Genomic DNA, 25,252 nt, shown 5'->3' with positions numbered 1-25,252 from the left:
CAGCAATCATGTATTATCGTCTTGAATCAGACTTACCAAATTAGTTTAAGGATTACCTCCTCTATAAATACGATATTCCTGTTTATTTTGTATTGCAAGTCAGTTGATGTAACCAATGAGATAAAGGCATTGTAAAATATATACAAATCAATCTTGGTGATAATAAATCTATCTATCTATCTATATACCAAGGCACTTCCCCCAATTTTGGGGGGTAGCCGACACCAACAATGAAACAAAACAAAAAGGGGACCTCTACTCTCTATGTTCCTTCAGCCTAATCAGGGACTCGACCGAGTTCAGCTGGTACTGCTAGGGTGCCACAGCCCAAGTAGAAAATCATATCAGAATATATTAAGAAGGTAATTAATGTAAAGCGTGATTTATTGAAGTAAAAATAGAAAACAATTCTTAATAAACTGTAAACTAAAACTAAATACCACAAGAAGTTGGTGTATTTTATTAATGAATCCACACACAAAAGAAAGACCTAATAAAAAGCCAGGTATTACTTGAAATATAAAATTATAAAAAAAACTTATGTAAATATAGGAATATTTACAAATTGTGGAAAGCTAGAAAAGAAATAACAAACGAATTCTAAAAACAACCAAGAGAAAACACACAGCAGGGTAGGCGTTACAAAGGCTATATCCCAACACAATAGTGGACTGAATAAACTTGTAATTTTGTAAACTTTCTCAAATCCCAGAAGATAGTGCACAAACAGTTGGAAAATTCCTTTTTTTAAAAAGAAAATATTGAAAATAAGAAAAGTGTACTACAACTAATGTGAATGAAAAGAGAAAAACTATTGAAAATAAGTAACACACAAAACTAAAAGACAGAGGCGCCGTTAAGGCGAAACCTCAACGTGAATCTGATCTGATCTGATAAATAAACGTGATAAGATTTGAAGTGAACATGTCCATGTCACGATTATAAAAAATACTGTAGACAGGAAAATACTGAGATAAGAGTAAATAGTTTATAAATATACGCCAGACTTAATTTGTACGATCTTACAGCTGTCATATTCAAACATTATTACTGTATGTACCAACGATTTTAAAAATACTGTAGACAGTAAAATGTTGAGATAACCCTGCCACTGAGAGTAAATTGTTTTTAACATACGCAAGACTTAATTTGTACGGTCTTACAGTTGTCATATTCAAACGATTTTTACTGTATGTTACATGTACCAACATAACACTTTCGCGTGTTCCTCCTGGTTTCGTTTGAAAAACTTCAAGATATTGATGCACAAAAACGATTATTTTACGAAATAAATGAAGTGCAAATTCACCGTCAGAGTTGCTGTTGCCACTTCCAGCCAAACAGGTAAGGATAGGGTGTTGGTACTTACTTTAATTATTAATTACTGTCCAGAGGGTAGAAGAGACTCTTTAGCTATGGTAAGCAGCTCTTCTAGGAGGACACTCCAAAATCAAACCATTGTTCTCTAGTCTTGGGAAGTGCCATAGCCTCTGTATCATGGCCTTCCACTGTCTTGGGTTACAGAGTTCTTTTGCTTGAGGGTACACTTGGGCACTATTCTATCCAATATCTCTTTCTCTTGTTTTGTTAAAGTTTATATAGGTGATATTTATTTTAATGTTGTTGCTCTTAAAATATTTTATTTTTTCTTTTCTTCACCGGGCTATTTTCCCTGTTGGAGCCCCTGGGCTTATAGCATCCTGCTTTTCCAACTAGGGTTGTAGCTTAGTAATTAATATTAATAATACTATAAACTAACCTTTGATATTGTGCTCCTGGTTACTCCAGAAATTTCACAAGCAGCACCGTGAAATCAACACATGGTAAAATCAAAGTTTAACGTGGGACAACATTTCTGATTTAAAAAAAAAAACTACTGTCCCATTAGTAAAATGTGTGCTCTCAATTAATTTGACCTTTATTTCTGCTGCAAATGAGCCGTTGTTCTTCCTTCCCAATGTTGGATTGGGGAATACAGGAAAAAAAACATTATTTGAGTCAAATAAAGGTAAGGGGTGTATGTATGATATCGGCCACCTGTCTGTATTATTATGTCTAACTTAGAATAGAGCAATGTAAGGGGGGTCGCAGGGGGGTGTTAGGCCCCCGCCTGTTAGATAAGTAGGTAAGGACACGGCTTGCAGGTTAGGTTAGGGGGGAAAGTTTAGGTTAATTGATGTCCATTTTTAATGAACGCGTGAGGAACTGGCCGCTGATATACAAAGGCTCCAAAGGAAAAATTCATTGCAAACACACTATGAACTGTAAAAAAAAAAAGTTTGTCCCATAAGGAAAGTTTTTCCTGAACGATATTACAAATTTCGAGATTGGTTCAAAAGGCCACAATACCTAACAACCCACCTAACCTAACCTAGTAGTTCTCAGGTCACAGACCTGGGCAGGGGAAAACCCCCAGAATCCCCTTTCCAGGTCACAGACCTAGCCAGGTCAAGTCCCCCGGAAACCTCCTTTCTAGGTCACAAAACCTAAAAATAAATCACTTTAAATAATGCCCTAACTTATTTCTTTTAACTACAACGGGATCCTAAAAGTAAATTACAAATAATGGAATACCTTACACGCTGATATATGTGAACTGTAGGATGTAAACAAACAAATGAAAAATAACTCGGGAGCATAGAATGCTAATATTTTGTGTAATTTTTCATGTGAATTCATCATGCACCCCAGAGAATAATGTATTTAAAAGAAAATGTTAGTTTTACCATTATTTATTAATTCCCCAGTAAACTTTCCCCACCCACAACTCCTGTTTCCAACTGGCTGGACCCCACTACCGTAGGATATATTGGGGTATATCTTATTAAATATTTATTTGCGACGGAAATAAAGGTAATTTTCAAAGGAAATGGAGTTTTTATGATAAAACAAAGTTTTATTAATACTTACCTGACAGTTATATATATATAGCTAAATGTCTTTACTTTCGGCAGAATTTTTCAAAACGCGGCAACCGCCTTGTGGTGGTTGGGCGATTAGGTGGTTAACAACCCTTACAGGGTGGTACAAGGAATCATTCCCATTTTCTATTCTTCAGTTCATCTATGCCCGACCTGTCTCCTGGGGGGAGGTGGGTGGGCCTTAGAATATATATAACTGCCAGGTAAGTATTCATAAAACTTTGTTTTATTATAAAAACTCCATTTTTATGAATAGAACTTACCTGGCAGTTATATATACATATCTGATTAGCACACTTGGAGGAGGGTGATAGACAGTAAACATCGTTGGGGAAACAACCAAAAAAGTTGTAGGATAAAAAACACCTTGATTCCTTACCTGCTAAGGTAGCTGACTTCAAAGGTTCCTGCCTCTTGAGTCGCTTTCCCTTAGGAGTGTCAGCCAGGATGTGACCTGATGTGCTGAAAACACTCAATCGAGTCTGTCAACGGGGTGAGACCAACAATCTGACTAGATTTCAGGACTACCTATTGCCCATATATTAAAAACTGCAACCTTACCAAAACCAACCACCTAACCTTTCCAAATTAGATATCAATTATCTAACTAGACTGAGGTGACTGTACACAAGTCGAAGTCCTCAGACAACCATTAAAAACACCAACCCACACACAGGCATACAAAACTAAGGTTGAGGGGAGGAAGTAACTCCTTTGCCTAATACAGAAGCCGTAGCTACGTATGGGCCCAAGGTATAGCATTTCTCATAATCCTCAAGTTTTATGAATAGTACTTACCTGGCAGTTATATATATATATATATAGCTGAGTCTCCGACTCCGGCAGAATTTAATCGAAAATCGCGGCAACCGCCTTGTGGTGGTTGTGTGGTTAGATGGTTAACAACCCTTGCAGGGTGGTACTTAGAATCATTCCCGTTTTCTGTTCCTCAGATTATCTCTGCCGGCAGGATCGACAACATCGTTGGTCCGCCATTTAGAGTGTTTCGGATCGCTTTCCCTTCATCGCCTTTTTGGACTTCGTTTTTGGTGAAGTACACTGTGTTGGGATTTGGCAATTGTGTTTGTTTTTTGTTTTTTGTCTTTTTTCCTTTCTTATCATGAGTGAAAAAATTCATTTTTGTATTTGTGCGAATGATATTTGCAAGGTGAGGTTGCCGAAAGTGTCGGTTGACCCTCACACTATCTGTATGGGTTGCAGGGGGTTTGAATGTGCTCTAGATAATAGGTGCAAGGAATGCGAGGTTTTAAATGATGATAATTGGTTAGCTATGAAGCGCTATGTGCGCAAACTTGAGGTTGATAGAGTTAGGAGAGCTAAATCAAAGCCAAAGTCTGCTAGTGAGCCTAGCTTAGATTTATCTATTGACCCTTTAATTTTAACCTCTTTGGAAGTTATTCCTTCCCCGAATGAAGTAACTACTGCCCCTTCTACAGGATCTGTGCTTACGGATGACCCTGGGTATGCTAAATTAGCTGCTGAATTAGAGGCCATTAAAGCACAATTGGAGGCCTTTAAAGGTAAGGGTGTAAGTGAAATTAGTGCTTGTGAAAGTGCAGTGGAGGTGGCGACTAATCGAATCTGTCATACCCCTAGGTCTAGACCTCTACCAAGCTCCCAGGACCAAGGGAGAAGGTACGTCGAAAGCCGAAAGGGGGTGAGAGGTGCTTATCCTCGGTCAGTCGTCGCCTTAGACAGTCCTGTTGCGATCTCCCAGGCTGCTCTTGACCGCCGTAGAAAAGGCGTGTCGGATACGTTTGTGTCTTCGCCTGATCGTTCTCCCAGACGTAATTGGCGTTACGAATCAAGACCAATGAAGAGAAGGTGGAACCGGGATGTGCAGTCTCGCTCTCCCTCTCCCGGTTCGAGTAGCCGAGATCCTGATCCTTCGGAAGACGATTTCGATGTTGTTCCTGTTAAGAGGGCGAAACAGAGTCCTTAGCCCAGTTAATCCTGCTAAACTCCCTGCTTCTTCTGTCAGCGCTCCCAGTCAAGCCGTACGACAACTGCCGTCTTCGGCACCGCGAGAGCCAGCGGAAGTTGCTAAAGCTTTCATGGTTGTTATGCAGGAACAACTTTCATCGTTAGTTCAAGCTTTCAGCCACCCTTCTCAGTCTGTCAGACGTAAGGAGGTCTCTTTGCCTGTTAAGAGATCTTCTTCTAAGAGAGAACTTAGTATCTCTCCCAAGAAACCTCTGCGCACTTCGTCGGCCGTACGACAACGCACACCCTCTTCATCGGCACGCTGCCAGGAATTTCCTTCCCCCCTCTCTCGGCGCCAGGACGATACTGCCGCTCGTTCTCGGCGCCGTGACGATTCCGTTTCTCATTCGAAACGCCAGGACGTTACCGCCTCGTTTCTTAGGAAACAGGACGAATGCAGTCTGCATTTTCAAGGCGAAGGCAGCCTGCATCTTCAGGACGATTCCGCTTCTCGTCATCGTGACGATACCGCTTCTCGTCATCGTGACGATACCGCTTCTCGTCATCGTGACGATACCGCTTCTCGTCATCGTGACGATACCGCTTCTCGTCATCGTGACGATACCGCTTCTCGTCATCGTGACGATACCGCTTCTCGCCAACTCAATGTTAGCGGCGCTCGGCGCCAGGATTCAAACAGCTCTCGGTGCCAGACTGCTGGCAGCCCTACTCTTCAGGATGTTATTCTTGAGCAGGACCTCGAAGATATTTCGGAAGAGGAAGAAAAACCTGCCGACTCTTCTAGTGATTATAAGGTTCTTTCTCGCTCTCTTTTGGAACTTTATGGGGAGGAATTTCAACCTTCGGCCCCTCGTTCTCCTCAGTCTCAATTTTCCAGGAAGAAAGCTACTAAGTCTTCGGCCTTCATCAAAATGAAACTTTCAATTTCGGCCAGGAAAGCTCTCGCTAAGGTGGATGATTGGATGAAGGAACGGAGACAAGCTGTCAAGACCACCTTTTCTTTTCCACCATCTCGGCTCGCTTCCAAGGCCGTTATGTGGTATGAGACAGGGGAACCTTTGGGGTTAGGAGTGCCTGCCTCCTCCCAAGGTGACTTCTCGGTTCTTGTGGACTCGGCAAGAAGGCATGCTTTAAACTCTGCCAAGGTGATGTGGTCCATGTCGGAGCTTGATCACCTCGTCAAGGGAATTTTCAGGGTTTTCGAGGTTTTCAGCTTCCTGGACTGGTCTCTCGGGACTCTGGCCAGGAAGTCTGAACTCCTGGAGGACACGAAGGACCTGACGAATATCATGTCCTGCATGGACAAAGCTCTAAGGGATGGAGCGAATGAATTGGCTTCCCTTTTCTCAGCAGGGGTCTTAAAGAAGAGGGCCCTTTTGTGCTCCTTCACCTCTAGATCTGTGACTGTTGCCCAGAAGTCAGAGCTGCTTTACGCCCCTTTTTCACGTTATCTTTTTCCTGAAGCTCTGGTCAGAGATATCTCCCTTTCTCTGGCACAGAAGGCTACTCAGGACCTTTTGTCTCGGTCTGCTAGGAAGACCTTACCTGTTGCTCCTGCTCCTCTGAAGAAGGAAGAGAAGAAGTTTCAACAGCCCTTTCGGGGCAGGACCTCCTCGAGAGCGGATTTTAGGGGGAGAAGACAAGAGTCAGGGCCAAGGACCAGCAGAGGTGCGTTTAGGCCCCGATCCAAAAAATGAGATGAAAGTCCTCCAGACACCAGTAGGGGCAAGACTGTCTTGTTTTTGGCAGTCTTGGAAAAGGAGAGGGGCGGACACCTGGTCCCTCTCGGTCGTCAAGGAAGGTTACAAGATCCCCTTTTTAAAGAAACCACCTCTCTCAGACACTCCCCTAGCCTTAGTGGCTCAGTACACCGACACGGGGAAACAAGAGGCTCTTCTGGAGCTAGTCGACCAGATGTTGGTCAAGGTAGCAATAGAGCCGGTTCAAGACCTCGCCTCCCCAGGCTTTTACAATCGCCTGTTTCTGGTTCCCAAGAACTCGGGTGGATGGAGACCAGTCCTAGATGTCAGCTCTCTGAACGCCTTCGTGGAGAAAACAAAGTTCTCCATAGAGACGACTCAGTCAGTTCTGGCTGCAGTTCGTCCAGGCGACTGGATGGTATCTCTCGACCTGCAGGACGCTTATTTTCACGTCCCCATTCATCCGTCTTCGAGGAGATATCTGAGATTTGTGTTCCAGGGCAAGTGCTTCCAATTCAGGGCACTTTGCTTCGGTCTCAGCACAGCTCCCCAAGTTTTCACCAGACTAATGGCGAATGTGGCAGGCTGGTTACACCAGGAGGGGATAAGGGTATCCTTCTATCTAGACGACTGGCTGATCCGATCACAGTCAAAAGAAAAATGTCTGGAGGACCTAATGAAGACGTATACGATGACTCAGGACCTGGGACTCATCGTCAACTGGGGGAAGTCTCAGACCGAGCCGAATCAGACTATTCTCTATTTGGGGATAGTTCTGAATTCAGTTCTTTTTCAGGCTTCTCCCTCCCAGGAGAGGCAGACCAGGTGCCTGGACAAAGTCAAAGACTTTTTAAGGAAGCAGGAATGCTCAGCGAAGGAGTGGATGAGTCTGCTGGGAACTCTATCCTCCCTGGAGCAGTTTGTCCCGTTGGGGAGACTGCACCTAAGGCCTCTGCAACACTTCCTCGCAAAGGTTTGGAACAGAAAGATCCAGGAGGACACTTTTTCTTTTCCCATTTCGACGAAGATCAAGGATCTTTTGATGTGGTGGCTGGACCCAGCTCTGTTGAGAAAAAGGATCTCCTTGTTCAAGAAGAACCCCGACCTAGTGTTATTCTCAGACGCGTCCGAGTCAGGCTGGGGAGCAACACTAGGGAACAAAGAGGTCTCAGGTATTTAGGAAGGGAGTCAGATCAGTTGGCATATCAACAGGAAGGAATTGATGGCCATTTTGTTAGGGCTAAAGGCCTTCAAAACCTCGGTGTCAGGAAAGATTGTGGAGATCAATTCCGACAACACCACAGCTCTCGCGTACATAAGGAAGCAAGGGGGAACTCACTCCCTCTCTCTGTTCTCAACTGCGAGAGAGCTTCTCCTTTGGGCGAACGAGAACGAGACTCAGCTGTTGACAAGGTTTGTTCAAGGGCAGAGAAACATCAGGGCAGACATGCTCAGCAGGAGGGAACAAGTCCTTCCCACAGAGTGGACTCTCAACCCACATGTCTGTCGGAGCCTCTGGAAGTTGTGGGGCAGACCTGTAATAGACCTTTTTGCCTCCAGTCTAAACAAGAGGATCCCCAACTACTGCTCCCTAGTCCCGGATGAGGAAGCTGTTGCAGTGGACGCCTTCTTGATGGATTGGACGGGGCTGGACATGTATGCCTTTCCCCCGTTCAAGATCATCAATCTGGTTGTCAGGAAATTCGCTCTCCTCGATTCGGGACGAATGATCCTAGTGGCTCCATTCTGGCCTGCGAGGGAATGGTTCACCGAAGTGGCAGGGTTGCTGATGGACGTTCCAAGAAGACTCCCGGCAAGTCCAGATCTTCTCAGACAACCCCACTTCGAGAGATTTCATCAAAACCCCCTCGCTCTCAATCTGACTGCCTTCAGACTGTCGAGAAGCTCGTTAGATCTCGAGGCTTTTCGGCACAAGCGGCGAAAGCTATTGCCAGAGCAAGGAGGGTCTCTTCACAAAGAGACTACCAGTCAAAGTGGGAGACCTTTAGAGCTTGGTGCAGGAGACACAAGGTTTCCTCGTCCTCTACCTCTCTAAGCCAGATTGCAGACTTTCTTTTGTACCTCAGGCAGGATGCTAAGCTGGCTGTATCTACCATTAAAGGATACAGGAGCATGCTCTCAACCATTTTTAGGCATAGAGGCTTAGAGTTATCTCAGAATAAGGACTTGCAGGACCTCATTAGGTCTTTTGAGACAACGAAGCAGGTGCAGTTAAGACCCCCTTCTTGGAACCTGGATGTGGTGTTTAAGTTTTTGTGCTCCAAGAAGTTTGAGCCTATCTCGCAAGCCTCTCTGCGAGATGTGACTAAGAAAACCCTCTTCCTTTTGACTCTAGCGACTGCCAGGAGGATCAGCGAGGTCCAGGCAATCGAGAAGCGTGTAGGCTTCACCCAAAATGGAGCGGTTTGTGCCTTGAGGTTCGACTTTCTCGCCAAGAATGAGAACCCTTCGAAACCCTGGCCCAGGACTTTTGAAGTCCCTAACCTCACGAATCTAGTGGATCAGGAACAGGAAAGCCTCCTCTGCCCGGTTAGGGCTCTCAAGGCTTATTTGGCCCACACTAAGAACGTGAGGGGTGCTTCCAACTCCTTATGGTGTTCGGTGAAGGATCCTCAAAAACCCCTGTCAAAGAATGCTTTGTCCTTTTTCCTGAGGGAAACTATTAGGGAAGCCCACCTCTTTTGTGAGGAAGAAAACTTCGCCCTGTTAAAAGTACGGGCTCACGAAGTAAGAGCCATTGCTGCCTCACTGGCATATCGAAAAAATATGTCAGTTAGGCAGATCATGGACGCAACGTTCTGGAGGAGCAACTCTGTCTTCGCTTCTCATTACCTCAGAGAGGTAAGAGTGGACTATGACAAGTGTTATACCTTGGGCCCATACGTAGCTGCGGCTTCTGTATTAGGCAAAGGAGTTACTACCCCCACTCAACCTTAGTTTATGTACTTGTATATGGGTTTGTGTTTTTTATGGTTGTCTGAGGTCCTCGTCTTGTGGTACGGTTCCCTCAGTTCAGATAGATAGCTTACAGTATATCTATTTCTGCAAGATTAGATGGTTAGTTTTAGTAAGGTTGCAATTCTTTTTTATTTTATGGGGCGAAGGTAGTTTCTGAAGTCTAGTCAAGTTGTTGGTCCTACCCCTTTGACAGACTCGATTGAGTTGTTTGCAGCGTAGCAGGTCTACTCCTGGCTGAACACTCCTAAGGGAAAGCGACTCTAGAGGCAGTTACCTTTGAAGTCAGCTACCTTAGCAGGTAAGGAATCAAGGTGTTTGTTCTCCTACAACTCTTTTGTTGTTTCCCCAACTATGTTTTTCTGTCTGTTTCCCTCCAAATGTGTGAATCAGCTATATATATATAACTGCCAGGTAAGTACTATTCATAAAAATGGAGTTTTTATGATAAAACAAAGTTTTATGAATACTGTACTTACCTGGCAGTTATATATATATTTTAAAGCCCACCCACCTCCCCTCAGGAGACTGGTTGGGCAAAGATAATCTGAGGAACAGAAAACGGGAATGATTTCAAGTACCACCCTGTAAGGGTTGTTAACCATCTAACCACACAACCACCACAAGGCGGTTGCCGCGATTTTCGATTAAATTCTGCCGGAGTCGGAGACTCAGCTATATATATATAACTGCCAGGTAAGTATTCATAAAACTTTGTTTTATCATAAAAACTCCATTTTTCCAAGGCGCCTAGGTCATCCAACTCGTTTGTGCAATAGATTGAAACATGACTTCTCAGGTCCAACCTTAGCAGTCGTACAAGCAGCAAGATGCCACGTTGTGCTTGCACGATTTTTACGCCCTTTCCTCTTTCCTGGATGTTTAATCTCACCCCCCCCTCTCTCTCTCTCTCTTTCTCTCTCTCTCTCTCTCTCTCTCTCTCTCTCTCTCTCTCTCTCTCTCTCTCTCTCTCTCTCTCTCTCTCTCTCTCAGCAGTGTATACGAAGAACCTTCGTTCTTTAGGAAATCATATCGGCACACTGCTACCACTACCCATGCGCCATCTCATTCCAATTGTTCTTGCACCCGTATTCTTTTACTTGACTTAGAACTCGACATTCTCAATACTGTACACTGCAGTAGTATTCAGACTTTGTCTTCTCAGGTAGAAGGGAAGGATCTTCCAAACACTGCAGCAAGTACACCAGTGTTCCTTTAGGTGCTGAAGGAACACAAGGGAGATGAATGTACTCAGAAGTCTTTTATACTGTTCTCTAGATATTTACAGTCCACTCTTCCGGTGAAGAAGTCGACTGAGGTCCAGTGATCGACCTTATTCTCCTTCTTGAGTCTCATCAAGATGAAGACGGCAAGTACTGCATGGTCTGCTATCAGAAAGAAGGCACCTAGATACCCATCCTTTGGTCTGGCAGGATGTAACTGCTCCTTGTCCTCAGGGCTGTAGTTATCAAACTATCGCCCCTAAGCATTCTTACTCTCCTTTTTTGGTGCCTACTCGATCAAGATTTACCTCTTGGGTTTTCTCAACTATCTACTTTTCCTGTCTTCCTTCTGCCATGATCTGGAAATCATGCTAAATAGGTAACCTAGCCACATGGCCAAGCAGAAGGTAGACCTGATCATGCTGATAACACATTGAATGTGTATCAGAAAACGTAGGGGAAGTAGAGCATGACTGAGAACTTCCGGCTCAATGGTAACATTATACGAGACTTCCCTCGTCATTGCAGAACTCGTTCTACATGAGCTTCAACACCTCCGAGCACTCCAAGGTTGTTAGAAGTATCATTGGTAAGCAACCCCTGATTTCACTTTCTAGTTTCAATGGAATAGAAAACACTGGATGATCGGGCTTGGTGGCTGAGTGACTTTCCTCTTCCGGGGAGTTCTACTCAATCCTCACATTCAAGGATCCTGACCTTCACAGAAGAATCCAAGGTGGATGGGGGCACACCTGGAGTCCTGAACACCTTGGTGATGTGGCGCATGAAAGTAAACACTTTCTTTTCAACACGATGGAAGTCCAAGCAACACTAATGATATAGCTAACTTCCCAACAGGGTCTGGCGAGTCGCCCAGTATCATTGAAACACAACAACTCCACTTACATGACTTACGTCTACAAGCAAAGGGGTTCTATTCTCTTATCTTATGATAATCCTATGGCAACCACGGGATGCATAGGGCCTCAATGAATTCACGCTATATGCCTCTTTCTTGTGCCATCTCTCTGAGGTCAATATAATTTTCAGATCCAACCTCCCTTCGCATTGTCATCAGCCATGTTTCTTTTGAGGTACTATATCCTTGGGGTGTATTAGGAGGTATTCTATCTTAATTATGAAGCAGCCAAATCCTTTTTGATGGCTTTGTACTTCTAATCATCACTAAACACTCAACTCTCACTTGTGGCTCCAAGAAGCTGCTTGAACAACAGCGGCCACACCCCGAAAACCATCTCGGCTGATGGGCTAAACAAGTGTGGGTAGGTGTGGAGATAGCATATTTGTATTCCTCTCACTGATGAAACTCCACCTTTTTGGGAGTAGATCAGCAAAAACATTGGTGCTTGAAGTACCGGAAAAACTGACCACCTTCTAGCGGCACTTTAGAAGGGATACATCTCTAATCGGTGCGTCTCTACAATGGATTGCAATGTTCCTCATCTTCCTTTGTCAAGGGAACTCTGCTTAGTCTCTACAATAAAAGGGGTGTCACTTAGCATTTAGCCCAATCTCTGACTTCACAAGCTGACTCTTACCCCTTTGGAGGATCAGCCTGGGGTCAGGAGTAGCTTTGGAAAATTTTCTTTCCCCAGGAACTCGAGTCCCTTTGGGATATCACTTCAGTCCTCAGGTCTCAAGCAGACCCTGGAGAGCCCTTGGCTGTGGCATCAGATATCTGACCGCTACACCACCCACTGCATTACATTTCTTATGTTATGGAGTCATCCTCAAATGGAGGAAGCTCTTCCTCTTTCCTGATCAAGAATGTTTGTCAAAGAATCAGTATGTAGCCTGGCACAACTGCAATTCCAAGTTCTCCATCTCTTCTTTACTAGCAGGGTACAGGATGACTCTTTCCTCTGTAATGTCTTTTCTGAGTACCAGAGTCTTTCACACTCCAAAATTGTAAAAAAATATCCAAATGCATTGCTTCTTCCGACTCCTGCTACTTCAGAAGAGCTGATCTATGAGAATATAGAAGGATTCACCTGATTTGAACGCATGAAGTCAGATATATTGGACCTACCTTAACTTTCAGGGAGAACCTGTCAGTGGTGCTATGATATATATATATATATATATATATATATATATATATATATATATATATATATATATATATATATATATATATATATATATATATATGTATATATAATATTTAGGAATTATGATATTGAATATAGGATCTTTAGAATTTAAGTTTAATGAAAGATTGAAAAAAGCAAATCAGACAATGGCTAGGTTAAGTAAAATTGGAAATCAAATAGCCTGAAATTACATATAAAAATCAGTCTATATATCAGTTTAGTGAAATCAGTGGTACTGTATGGACATGAGTTGTGGTATGATAATGAAACAATATCCAAAAACTGCTGTAGATTTAAGAACAAAGCCCCTCAGAGGAATATTGGAAGTTAAATGACAGGACAGGATTAGAAATGAAATCATAAGAGAGAGATTACGCAAGTGCCATATGTGGATGAGATCATGGTGAAGGGTAGATGTAGATGGTTTGGCCATGCTATTGGCAGTCCCCAAGAGAGATTAGTTCACCAAATTTTCAACCCAGGCCTACTTGACTGTGGACTAAGGAGTATGAAGTATATGATGAATGGAGAAGTATTGATTTATAAGCTGAAGATAGAGACAACTGGCAAAATCTAACCTAGGCCATTTGCATCAATAGGCATAGGAGATGATGATGATGAGATATATATAAATACTGCATATTTATATATATACTGTGAGAAAATTCCGATTGAGAAAGGGGTTAGTCAGGAAGACCGCATCTCTATTAAATTATTCGCAGCGTGCCTAGAAGAAGTTTTCAAGATTTTAGATTGGGAAAATGTAGGAATTAACATTAATGGAGAATATCTCAGCAACTTAAGATTTGCAGATGACGTAGTTCTATTTAGTGACTCATGGGATGAATTGCAACAGATGAGATTTAATTAAAAAAAAAACAGAAATGTAGATCTGAAATAAATGAGTGAAACTAAGATAATCTTCAATAAAAATGCTGAGACAACAAATAAGATTAATGGATGAACCTCCAGGAATTGTTAATGAATATATGTACTTAGGACATACAGTTTCCCAGGACATGAGACTAAAATAAAAAGGAGAATAAGTATGAGATGGAGAGCTCTTGATAAACAAAGTGAGATTATAAATGCAAAATGCTACTTTCTCAAAAAAGAAAAGTATTTAATCAGATGATCCTACCCGTATTAACTTATACATCAGAAACTTCTAGCCTTATGATGAGAATGACAGATTATAGATGTACATTAAGAATAACAGAATGGGTCCCTAGAGATTGTAAAAGAAAATGTTGAATTGACAAGCTAAGAAAATTTGTTGGTATAGACTGGCATAGAAACTCCATAAACAGATGCAAGTGGAAGGACTTCGTCGTGCAGTGAACTAGCTACAGCTAATGATAATGAACAGACAGCCTTCGTTATTTGCAGGTTCTGTCATTCGCGATACAGAGAACTGTATAACTTATTGAATAAAAAATTGCGGCTTCGCGATATGTATTCTTGTGGCCTGTTGATTTCAAACCAAATGCGCTCCTTTGCACCAGGCCTGTTTTGTGCCATTTCCCTTTCCACACAGCACAACTTCCCATCTCTCGCTGACTCTGCTTGAGTCTTGCATTGTCTTTCCTCGCGTGTGTCTCTCCCGCTTCAGTCTTTTTTTGTACAGAATCACAATGTGATGTAAAAAACAGTACATATCCAGTGTGTTTATAGTTATTTTAGTATAAAATGTGATACGTACATTAAGCTACCTTACGTAGCAAACACTCGACAGCTCAAGAGTTGTATCATGCTTCAGACTTATTGAGTAGAACTGCATACGTAAACAGTTCGTGATGTTGTACTAGTACTTTTACTTTTAATTTTTATTGTTAAATGTATTCATTGTATATTAGTGATATTGTTACTGTATATTAACTACTGTACAGTGCTGTATACAAAATACAGTGAACCCTCGCTACTTCGCGGTTCGACCATCGCGGATTCACCACTTCGCGGATTTTTTCCATAACCCATATATATACAGTAATATATATATATATATATGTATGCATGTATTTATGTATATATGTAGGTATGTATATGTGTATACATATAAATATATATATATATATATATATATATATATATATATATATATATATATATATATATATATATATATATATATATATATATATATACACACACACACACACACACACACACACACACACATATATATATATATATATATATATATATATATATATATATATATATATATATATATATATATATATATATATTTAAAGTAGGAAGATGTGATGTAGTTCTAAGGGAAAAGTATGGGAAATATGTCTGGGTAATAAGCAAAGCTCTACCTCCAGTTTGTTTCTTCATTATGATCAGAGATAAATGTAAACAAAACATTGGTTGCCATTTTTTATCGTGCTTTTTAGCGTGTTTAGGAAATGCATGATATAAAATCACCTTTAATATTTGTGCCTGTTTTAGTTTAGGGTACTGTAGTACATGCATTAAGTGTTCTGTACATTAAAGGGTAGTTTTTTAACAGAACTACGTACAAGGGAAGGTTTTAAAAGTCTGAATATACATGTTGAATAAATAGGTAAATATGGTGTCACTACTTCGCGGATTTTCACCTATCGCGGCCGCGACTGGAACCTATCTACCGCGATAAACGAGGGTTCACTGTACCGTACTTTACAGTAGTCATGTAAATATGGGCTAAGTGTACGGTGAGTTTGAATAGTGCGAGTTGACCTGCTGAAAACAGAGATCACTTACGAGTGTTACCTTAGCTAATTAGGCTCTATAATAGTGACAGTACTGTACATTTATTACAGCAATATACATTACACTATCAGCAAATGTCAGAGAGGAACAAAAGTGTTTTGTTGTTACTGTATGTATAAGTGTGGCGATGACTGTTACGTGTATCATAGTCTTACCATTTACGTACAGTAGTACACTTGTGGACATGTACTGTAGACTTGCTGAAATGTTCATTCATTAACATAATAATACTGTGATAAAAACCATGTAAATACTATAAATTTCATATTTGTGTTTTTCCTAGTTATACAAACCTGAGTCAAATGTATGGGGTTATTACTAATCACATTTTCTACGAACGGCCAATCTAAAGTTTGATTGGTTGTGTCATGCTTTGTGCTGGGTAAACGCAGCGCCATATGTATGGGGTTATTACTAATCACATTTTCTACGAACGGCCAATCTAAAGTTTGATTGGTTGTGTCATGCTTTGTGCTGGGTAAACGCAGCGCCATATGTATGGGGTTATTACTAATCACATTTTCTACGAACGGCCAATCTAAAGTTTGATTGGTTGTGTCATGCTTTGTGCTGGGTAAACGCAGCGCCATATGTATGGGGTTATTACTAATCACATTTTCTACGAACGGCCAATCTAAAGTTTGATTGGTTGTGTCATGCTTTGTGCTGGGTAAACGCAGCGCATGTGCAAGGACCAAGCGGAAGCTTCCTTACAGCGTCTCCTCACAATACTGACTTGGTCAAAGACTTGCTGGGCAGTTGTGGCAGGACCTTTGGTAAATGACCCAGGTTTGTATAGCTAGGAAAAATACAAACTACTGTATATAAAATTTGTAGTTTATTCCAACGAGAATACAAAGTTCTCAGTCATTTATATGAGGAGTCTTCCCAAGGAGAGAGGATGTCTCCATGAGTTTGGGGGAGCCTATAGATCTATCTGCTGAGTCATCAGTAGCCATTGCCTGGCCCTCCTTGGTCCTAGCTTGGGTGGAGAGGGGGCTTAGACACTGATTATATGTGTATTATGGTCAGTCTCTAGGGGCAATGTCACTGTCCCTTACCCCTGCCATTCATGAGCAGCCTTTAAACCTTTAAGTGAAGAGGTAAACCTTTCCTCTCTAGAAGATCTTATTACGGTACTATAAGTAATAGAAAGGAGTTCACGTGAATCTTAGAGAATAGTGTAGATGACTCGTAATGATGCAAGGCCAAAACTTAATTAGTAATCTAAGAGAACCGCCAGGGAACGGAGTAATAAAGAGGCAGGGCTGCCCGTTCAGTTCCTAAAAGGTAGTCTTCATCATGGGTGAAGTGGTATGAACATATATACTGTGTATATATATATATATATATATATATATATATATATATATATATATATATATATATATATATATATATATATAGAGCCAGACACTTGCTCTTTATTGTATAGGGGAGATGGATTAAATTTATGGATTTGGTCTTTTTCAATATTAAACTTACCCGATGATCATATAGCTGTCAGCTCTGCTGCCCGACAGAAAAAACCTACGGGCGGAATACGCCAGCGATCGCTATACAGGTGGGGGTGTACATCAACAGCGCCATCTGTCAAGTAGGTACTCAAGTACTCAATGTCAACATAGAACCAATTTTCTCTCTGTCGTGCCAATGGCAAGACCTACTAAATACGCCGTCCCTAACTGGATTTGTTTTCACAACGATTTGGTGAAGTACACTACAGTGAACCCTCGTTTATCGCGGTAGATAGGTTCCAGTCGCGGCCGCGATAGGTGAAAATCCGCGAAGTAGTGACACCATACTTACCTATTTATTCAACATGTATATTCAGACTTTTAAAACCTTCTCTTGTACGTAGTTCTGTTAACAAACTACCCTTTAATGTACAGAATACTTAATGCATGTACTACAGTACCCTAAACTAAAACAGGCACAAATATTAAAGGTGATTTTATATCATGCATTTCCTAAACACGCTAAAAAGCACGATAGAAAATGGCAACCAATGTTTTGTTTACATTTATCTCTGATCATAATGAAGAAACAAACTGGAGGTAGAGCTTTGCTTATTACCAGACATATTTCCCATACTTTTCCCTTAGAACTACATCACATCTTCCTACTTTATATATATATATATATATATATATATATATATATATATATATATATATATATATATATGTGTGTGTGTGTGTGTGTATATATATATATATATATATATATATATATATATATATATATATATATATATATATATATATATATATATATATATCTTTATATGTATACACATATACATACCTACTTATATACATAAATACATGCATACATATATATATATATATATATATTACTGTATATATATGGGTTATGGAAAAAATCCGCGAAGTGGTGAATCCGCGATGGTCGAACCGCGAAGTAGCGAGGGTTCACTGTATTCCAGTTTTGAGCTTTCGCTATGCAGGGGTTTTTTCTTCATTTCAAAACTTGAACTCGTTTTGGATAGATTTAATTATGGTGACGAAGAGAGTATGGACTCTCTTTCACTTTTAAATGGCCGACCCTTCCCTTAGACGGAAGTGTGTTTAGGTTTTTGGTAATTTTGCTTAACAAGTTATAGATCTTTTTATTTTATATCTCTCCGCCTTTATAGGCCTCTTCGATTAACTTTCCATTTATTATAAACTTATAAAAATAAATTTTTTTATGTTTGTTTATATGCGACCGTTCCTAATAGTAGGCGGTCCTTACTTGGAACCGAAGTTAATTAACATTGAGCCCGTTATATCGTATTTAACCTTTTAAGAATTTTATACTTTTTTAATTTTAATGTTTTATGAAAGAATTTCTTTGATAGTCTCGTACTGTTTTCAAAGATGAACTAACTTTTAGTTTTTTTTTAGTCTCCGCAGTTGTTGACGTTCAGAACGTTCAACATGCGCTCTATCGTTACGATAGAGAGAGAGTGTATCACGGTTTCACTTTGCAGTAAGAGTAAACCGATTCTAGCGTTTCGTTCATTCTTTCTTAGCTTAAATGGTTTAAATTCTAAATAAAGGAACTTTTTATTTGGGAAACCTTTCAGTTTTTTCCTTTAGCAAATAACATGTTTTAACGATATATAATTGGGCTCTTCTCTCAGGTGCTAAATCAAGAGAGAAGAGAGAGAGAGATAGAGACGGAGGGAGAGAGAGGAGAATAAACGTTTCGTTCAAGCGGGTAACATTGTTCTCGTTTTTTTTTTACTCTTCTCCCTAGTCGCTGTAGGGGAAGAAAGTAAAACGTTTCTTGGGTTTTATTCTTGTTCCCAGGCTTTGTGCGGTGAGAGATTGTAAACGTAGTTTATTTGATCTAGTGTTTAGTCTCTTTTCCAGCCACTGAATTCTTTATCTTTATTTATGTTTTTCTGTTGCATTGTAAAACTGTTTTCGCAATTGCTACCTTTTAATGAAGGATAGGATTGCGTGTTTCAGGTAGAAATCAGTTAAAGTTTCGATTTCAGTGAAATAAGTGCAAACAGAAAATCAAAAGTGATAAAGTGATATGCGCAAAGTGTTACAGTGTTGCGTCCGAGGGTTCGTCTGTTCGTGCCAGTTGTTCACCTAGTCCGGGACCTCTTACAAGCTCCCAAGCCCAGGGGAGAAGTAATGTCGAACGACTTATGGGTTCCACAGGCCTTGATCGACGAACAGACGTTTTTCCCTCCGTGGTTTCGGGCGTATCTACCCAAGATCGCCCCACCCACACAAAGACGAGAGAGCCCATTTATTCCTCGTCTGCGGAAGAGGTTTCTCGTAAGAAACCATGGACATCTTGCAGCTTTTTAAGTGCAAGTCGGTCCCTTCCGCGCAAGTCCAACGGCCTAGGTGTAGCCACTGGGTCAGTTCGGACTCGCTGCAGTCATCCGACGACTGCACACCTCCCAAGAGAGGCAAGGTGGTACCGCAACAGGCAGTAACTCCGTCTGTTGCCGCACCAGCTGTTTTAGACCCTCAGTCACAACGGACAGTAGCTCCGTCTATTGCCGTTTTTGTAGACCCTAAGTGGTCTTTACTGCAGTCTATGCAGACTCAGTTAGCTGCGGTTATGCAGGAGTTTCGTGCGGAGAAGGTTGACACTGCTCCCGTTAGCCTACAACCTGCCACAGTTGTGCGCCCAGCTCACGCTGAGGCTGGCTGCTCCCACATTCCGGCTGCGGAGAGCTCCACCTCCGATGCGCTATCGACCCTGCCAGACGCATGTTGTCGTTAGCCGACGTGCGGCACCCTCCGTTAACATGCGTGAGCTACCGCATCAGCAGTGGGAAGGTGGAGTCAAGCTGCCGTGTTTTGACGCGATGCGTTAGTTTCCGCAACCCACGGCAGTCCGCACCACCACTCCGCTTTGGTTGTTGCCTGCTCCCACACTCCGACTGCGGAGAAGGTTGACGATGCACCCGTTTGCCTACAACCTGCCACGGTTGTGCGCCCAGCAGACGCTGCGGCTGCCTGCTCCCACACTCTTGTTGTGAGAGCTCCTCCACCCATGCGCAGTCGACCCTGCCAGACGCATGCTGACTCCCACAGACACACGGAGCACTCCGTTGCCGTGCGTGAGCTACCACAAGCTGCCGTGTTTTGACACGGTGTGTCAGCCTCCGCAACCCACTGTGGTTACCGCCACTCGCCCGCAGCAGACTAGTCAGTCAGGAGTTGAGGCTTCCCCACACAGCTTTGGTTGTTGCCAGCTCACAGACTGTCAAGCAGTTACATGTCATTGCCTTCTGGTCTGCTACTAATGCACCAGTGCTGTATGTCCTCACGCCCTGTTGTGGTTGACAGTTCAGTTTTTGACAGTTCACAGACTATCAAGCAGTTACATAACGTTGCCTTCTGGTCTGCTGCTTATGCACCAGTGAGAACCTCACTGAGATAACCTAGCTTTTCTCGGACATGGTTCCTGTAGATGAGAAAGTGCTGTTCTCCCTCCTACTGATATTCCTTTGAGGACTCTGTCATTTGGAGAGGAGCCTTAAGCTGCTTAGCCTCCTATGGACTTTAATTAAAGCATAACAAGGCTTCCAGGGATGGTAAATGGTTCCGCTTCAGTCGCTAACCCCGTCTGTTGCCACACCTGCTCCCATAGACCCTAATGGGCTTTGTTGCAAGACATGCAGTCCAAGCTTGTGTCCTTGATAGAGGATTTTTTATGGAGAAGAACCTTCTGGCCAACAACCTTCCTACCGGTTGGTTGTGCGCCCTGTTGACGCTGAGGTATCCTACTCGCGTCTGCCAGTTGAGGTGGTTCCTCCACCATTGCGACCCAGTGTGGGTTGCCAGTCGCACGTTGACGTTAAGCGACTCTCGGAGGTGGTTGTGGACGTTCAGTGTGTCACTAGGAAGACGTTCAACAACCAGCAGAGGTGACTTGTTGTGACGCAGTGCGGCAACCTCAGCAACCCGATAGGGGGTTGACTGTACAACCCAGACAGTCTAGACAGTTTCGGGTTGACGCTGTACTTCCTCGCGTCCCCATGGTTGACAGTTCACAGACTGTGCAGCAGTACCATGATATTGTGTCCGGCTCCGTCACGCATCCACCAGTGCGACCGGATTCAGCAAGTCAGACGTTGCCCACTCCGTTGCCGTTTCCTCATCAGTTTCGGATGAGGAACCCTCTGATGAGGACATTGCTGAACAAGACGATCAACCCCCAGCCCTGCTATCCATCCAGAAGATGCTGAAGAAGGAACGCTGCCCTGTCAGGCTGTGGATGAGTCTGGTTAGGACACTGTCATCCGTGGTTCAATTTGTGTCACTTGGAAGACTACACCTCCGTCCTCTTTTGTATCATCTAGCTTTTCACTGGAAAAGGACAAGACGCTAGAAGCGGTCTCGATCCCGGTTTCCGGAAAGATAAAGTCTGGTCTGACTTGGTGAAAGGACTTTATCAACCTTTGAAAGGGTCTTCCCCTGACTGTTCAGACTCCCAACCACGTTCTCTTCTCGAACGCATCGGACATAGGCTGGGGTGCGACATTAGGCGGTAGGAAATGCTCGGGATTATGGAACTCGAGTCAAAGGACAATGCATTTCAACTGCAAGAAGCTACTGGCAGTACGTCTGACCTGGAAAAGCTTCAGGTCTCTCCTTCAAGGCAAAGTGGTGGAGGTGAACACGGACAACACCCTGCTTTGACGTACATCTCCAAGCAAGGAGGGACCTACTCTCTGACATGGTACGAGTTCGCAAGAGACCTCCTCACCTGTTCAACAGGTCTAGACTTTTCACTAGTAACGAGGTTCATCCAAGGCAACTTGAATGTCATAGCAGTTTGTCTCAGTAGGAAGGGACAAATAATTCCAACAGATTGGACCCTCCACAAGGATGTATGCAAGAGACTTTGGGCCACCTGGGGCCAGCCAACCGTAGATCTCTTTGCAACCTCGATGACCAAGAGGCTCCCAATACTTTGCTCACCTATCCCGGACCCAGCAGTAGTTCATATAGATGCCTTTCTACTAGATTGGTCACATCTAGATCTATATGCATTCCCTCCGTTCTAGATTGTCAACAAGGTACTGCAGAAGTTCGCCTCTCACGAAGGGACAAAGTTGACGCTAGTTGCTTCCCTCTGGCCCGCGAGAGAATAACTCACCGAGGTACTTCGATGGCTAGTAGACGTTCCCAGAACACTTCCCCTAAGGTTGGACCTGCTACGTCTGCCACGCGTAAGAAGGTACTCCAAGGCCTCCACGCTCTTCGTCTGACTGCCTTCAGACTATCGAAACTCTCGAGAACTAAAGGTTTTTCGAAGGAGGCAACCAGAGCGATGGCTAGAGCAAGGAGAACATCCACCCTTAGAGTCTACCATCGAAGTGGGAAATCTTCCGAAACTGGTGCAAGTCAGTATCCGTATCCTCGACCAGTACCTCTGTAACTCAAATAGCTGACTTCCTCTTATATCTGAGGAAAGAACGATCTCTTTCAGCTCCCACTATCAAGGGTTACAGAAGCATGTTGGCATCAGTCTTCCGTCACAGAGGCTTAGATCTTTCCAACAATAAAGATCTACAGGACCTCCTTAAGTCTTTTGAGACCACGAAGGAGCGTCGTTTGGTTACACCTGGTTGGAATTTAGACGTTGTTCTAAGATTCCTTATGTCAGACAGGTTCGAACCGCTTCAATCAGCCTCCCTGAAAGATCTCACCTTTAAGACTCTTTTCCTGATATGCTTTACCACAGCTAAAAGAGTCAGTGAGATTCATGCCTTCAGCAAGAACATCGGATTCTCATCCGAAACGGCTACATGTTCTACAACTTGGTTTTCTAGCCAAACACGAGCTGCCTTCTCGGCCTTGACCAATATCGTTCGATATGCCTAACTTATCGTATGGTTGGAAATGAACTAGAAAGAGTATTATGTCCTGTAAGAGCTCTTAAGTTCTATTTTTAAAACCTTTACGAGGCCCGTCTGAAGCTTTAGGGTGTTCAGTTAAGAATCCATCTTTGCCTATGTCAGAGAATTCTTTATCCTATTTTATCAGACTGTTAATACGAGAAGCTCATTCCCTTCTGAATGAGGAAGACCAAGCTTGGCTGAAGGTAAGGACACACGAAGTTAGAGCTGTCGCAACTTCCGTGGCCTTTAAACAAAATAGATCTCTGCAAAGTATATTCGACGCAACCTATTGGAAAAGCAAATCAGTGTCCGCGTCTTTTATCTTAAGAATGTCCAGTCTCTTTACGAGAACTGCTACACTCTGGGACCATTCGTAGCAACGAGTGCAGTAGTGGTGGGGGCTCCACCACTACAATTCCCTAATTCCAGAACCTTTTTAATCTTTCTCTTGAAATATTTTTGGGTTGTCCGGAAGGCTAAGAAGCCTTTCGCATCCTACTTGATTTGGCGGGTGGTCAAAGTCATTTCTTGAGAAGCGCCTAGATTAGAGGTTTTGATGAGGACCTTTAGTATGGGTTGCAACCCTTCATACTTCAGCTCCTAGGAGTCGCTCAGCATCCTAAGAGGATCGCGAGGCTCAGTAAGGAAGACGTACTTAAAAAGGCAGAGTAATTGTTCAAGTCGTCTTCCTTACCAGGTACTTATTTATTTTATGCTTGTTATTTTGAATAACTGCTAAAATGAAATACGGAATACTTAGCTCATAATAATGTCAACATGTAATGCTGGTCTCTACCCACCCCCCTGGGTGTGAATCAGCTATATGATCATGGGGTAAGTTTAATATTGAAAAATGTTATTTTCCTTAGTAAAATAAATTTTTGAATATACTTACCCGATGATCATAAATTAAAGGACCCACCCTTCCTCCCCAATAGAGACCCAGTGGACAGAGGAGAAAATTGGTTCTATGTTGACATTGAGTACTTGAGTACCTACTTGACAGATGGCGCTGTTGATGTACACCCCCACCTGTATAGCGATCGCTGGCGTATTCCGCCCGTAGGTTTTTTCTGTCGGGCAGCAGAGCTGACAGCTATATGATCATCGAGTAAGTATATTCAAAAATTTATTTTACTAAGGAAAATAACATAATTAGTTGGGCATTGGCACCTGTGAGCTGTTCCACCACTGAAACCAATCTAGGGTAAATCCTTTTACACTTTCAATTATTGTTTAAAATTAAGCAATTGTAATAATTTTCATGCCATACTATTGATGTGATCCTGCAGTTTTTCCTAACTTTTTTTTGTTTTACAGAAATGAGGACTGGTGACCTACAAGAGAATGAAGTTGCTTGTATGGGGAATTTTAAGAAAACTAGGTTACCAAGGGCCCAGAAAAGGAAGCTGGATGATGCCATTCAATTGCCTTCGTGTTCAGCAGATTGTTTTTCATCTTCATTAAATACCTCGCCTACACCTAAGAGGTATCGCCAGACATTTATACCTCATTCACTGTCTCCAACTTATATACCTCAATCATCAAATTACGGGGTAGAATCTCCAACCTTCCAGCATCCATCACTAACTTATCAGCCACCAGCATCTTCAGTTCATCAGCTACCATATTCTAAAACTTATCGGCCTCCAGGATCCCCAGTTTATCAGCCGCCAGCATCTCCAACTTATCGGCCACCAACATCTCCAACTTATAAGCCACCAGCATCTCCAACTTATCGGCCACCAACATTACCAACTTATAACCCACCAGCCTCTCCAATTTATAACATGCCAGCATCACCAACTTATGGACCACCATCTTCTCCAACTTATAAGCCACCATCATCTCCAACTTATCAGCCACCAACATCTCCAACTTATCGGCCCCCATCATCTCCAACTTATAAACCACCAGCATCGCCAACGTATGCGTCACTATCTTCTCCAACTTATCAGGCACCAGCATCGCCAACGTATGCGTCACTATCTTCTCCAACTTATCAGGCACAAGCATCCCCAACTTATAACCCACCATCATCTCCAACTAATAACCCACCAGCATCGCCAATGTATGGGCCACTATCTTCTCCAACTTATTAGGCACCAGCATCTCCAACTTATCAGGCACCAGCATCTCCAACTTATCAGCCCCCAGCATCTCCAACTTATAAACCACCAGCATCGCCAACGTATGCGTCACTATC

At 42.6% G+C, this 25,252-nt stretch overlaps 1 protein-coding gene across 1 annotated transcript; it reads left to right on the top strand.

Annotated features, from left to right (window-relative positions):
- The first annotated feature begins 1,187 nt into the window (after positions 1-1,187).
- On the top strand, positions 1,188-25,148 carry LOC137651091 (uncharacterized). The gene is made up of 2 exons (XM_068384228.1): positions 1,188-1,344; positions 24,367-25,148. The coding sequence occupies exons 1-2, from the start codon at positions 1,293-1,295 to the stop codon at positions 25,146-25,148; spliced, it is 834 nt and encodes a 277-aa protein (XP_068240329.1). The 5' UTR covers positions 1,188-1,292.
- The last annotated feature ends 104 nt before the right edge of the window (positions 25,149-25,252 follow it).

This window comes from Palaemon carinicauda, chromosome 12 (assembly GCF_036898095.1).
Source record: "Palaemon carinicauda isolate YSFRI2023 chromosome 12, ASM3689809v2, whole genome shotgun sequence".
NCBI lineage: Eukaryota > Metazoa > Arthropoda > Malacostraca > Decapoda > Palaemonidae > Palaemon > Palaemon carinicauda.
This window is presented reverse-complemented; position numbering and strand designations above follow the sequence as displayed.